The 2,020-nt window shown below is 54.8% G+C and overlaps 1 protein-coding gene across 1 annotated transcript; it reads right to left on the bottom strand.

The window, feature by feature from the left end:
* Window positions 1–16: 16 nt before the first annotated feature.
* GUITHDRAFT_148264 (hypothetical protein) lies at window positions 17–1,523 on the bottom strand (the record flags this gene model as incomplete). The annotated part of the gene is made up of 8 exons (XM_005819873.1): window positions 17–44; window positions 172–219; window positions 470–594; window positions 758–811; window positions 946–1,012; window positions 1,062–1,089; window positions 1,139–1,256; window positions 1,302–1,523. The coding sequence occupies 8 exons, from the start codon at window positions 1,521–1,523 to the stop codon at window positions 17–19; spliced, it is 690 nt and encodes a 229-aa protein (XP_005819930.1).
* Between the last annotated feature and the right edge of the window lie 497 nt (window positions 1,524–2,020).

The raw sequence follows: 2,020 nt of genomic DNA, 5'->3' as shown, positions 1-2,020 counted from the left end.
CATCAGTATTCAGATTTTAGAGATACCCCAGTACTATCGGGAAGCTGTAAGAAGTCCAAGGAGCATAGAGAGAGGAGGAGGAGGAGGAGGGGAGGGAGGAGGAGAGGGAGGAGAGGGAGGAGATGGAGGAGAGGGAAGAGGAGGAGGACTGATTCTTGTTTGTGTTCTTACCTGTCCTTACACCTGCGCGACTGCTCCTGTGCTCTCTTGTCTCGATATCTACCAACATCCGGGTCAGCTCCTCCTCTCCAGACCTTCTCCGACTCTTCAACACGTCAGGTCACCACATGCTCCCTCTTCTCACTCGCGCCCTCAGCCTGCAACCTCTTGGAACTCGCTTTTACTCGCTACTGCACTCGTTGCGCGAGCCCCTGCGGTATCTGCTGCTCCAGCTCCCCTTGCTCACTGTCCACTGCTCTCCCTGACCGGCTCCCTCTTCCGTTCTCTCCCACTCCCCTCCTCTCCTCACCTGTATGCCTTGCAGTGTCGGTGAAGTTCGTCGCACAGGCGGGGGATCTTGGTGCAGCAGCAGATCTGCTTGCAGAGAGGGCAACTCCACTTCCCGTTCACGTTCATCCTCCACACCTCCTCCACCTTCGGAATCCTTGTCAACCCTTCTCCTCCTCCTCCTCCCTCCCTCCTACCCTCCTTCCCTCCCTCCCTTCCTCCCTCCCCATTCCATCTTTCTCTACCCTTCTTCTCTATCTCCCCATCCATTAATTACTCTTCGTGGCTCTGTGAGAAGTTTTGCACTCACCTCTTGAGTGAATTGCGTATTCAAACAGTGCACGCAAAATCGCAACGTACAGCCCTGCGACAGCACGGAGGAGATGGAAGAGGAAGAGACGTAGCGAGGGGACCAGGCAAGAGGTGAGCAGAACAAGGAAAACGTCAGATCAGACAACGAGTCACTAGGCACAAGGTCCAAAAACATGATGCCCGCACCGGCGTCTCACATGCGACCATTGACCGTCCCTTCTTCACCTTGACGTGCTGGCAGAAATGACAATTCCTGCGAGAGGTGTGTTAGGAGAGATGAGAGCTGCAAGCATGCATCTCACTTCTTGTGCTCCCTTCCAGTTGATGCATCTTCAACAACATGTAAGTCACTCCCTCCTCCTGGGTTCTCAGACTCTACCTTCGACTCCCCCCTCGCTGTCCTTGCCCGTCGCTCCTCTCCCGCCTTCCTCATGCTCCTGGTGCTCATCCCTGTGCGCTAGCCCTTGCATAAAAGTCTCATGGCTGCCATCCGTCTCCTGTTTCCTCATCCGTCACGTCTCTCAAGGCAGGCTGACGCGCACCTGGACAACGCGAGACGCTCCTGCTAGGCGAGCGAGGCCTGCTGGGCACGATGGAAGGCTTGCGATCGACGGATCGTTGACCAGACCTGAAGCTCGTTGCCCCCCGTGCACCCCCGCATCAAGGAAGGAGACTTTCATGTCTTGTCCTCTGTCAGAAAGAGATTGAACTGTTTCCTCTGGAACCAGCATCTTGAGACTCATGGGGTTGGTGAAGAGGTCCATCGCTGGAGCTTCCAGTGCGAGCTTCTCTTCCCTTCCTCACAGCATGCGGAGAAAGTTCTCTGACCTGGTCAGCCTCACACAAGCTGATGGACTCCCTGAATGTGTAAGGACACGGGCAGTGCTCGATGTGACAAGCTTCAACACAAGCTCAGCTGGGCTATGCTGAAGAAACATGAATTCATCACCTGACCCGTCCAATTTCGCCCTCCTCTATCATTGGTCGCGGTAATGAATAGCCCTCATCCCCTCCAGCCGCAGCATTGCCTGCCCTGACTGGCATGAACCAACATCCCCCCCCTTCCCGCTGTTCGTGCCAATTCCGGCCATGTCCCCTCTCTCTCTTATCCGGCTGAATATGCTAGTTCTCATTCGCGACCTGCGCTTCAAGCAAGCTTTAAGACTCAATTTTGAATGAGAGGATTAGAGACAAACGACAAGGCTCAATCCTGAATGAGAGGATCCAAATGCCCCCGAAAAGAAATAGCACTGGCTAAGCT

Source organism: Guillardia theta (genome assembly GCF_000315625.1).
Source record: "Guillardia theta CCMP2712 unplaced genomic scaffold GUITHscaffold_201, whole genome shotgun sequence".
Classification (NCBI taxonomy): Eukaryota; class Cryptophyceae; order Pyrenomonadales; family Geminigeraceae; genus Guillardia; species Guillardia theta.
This window is presented reverse-complemented; position numbering and strand designations above follow the sequence as displayed.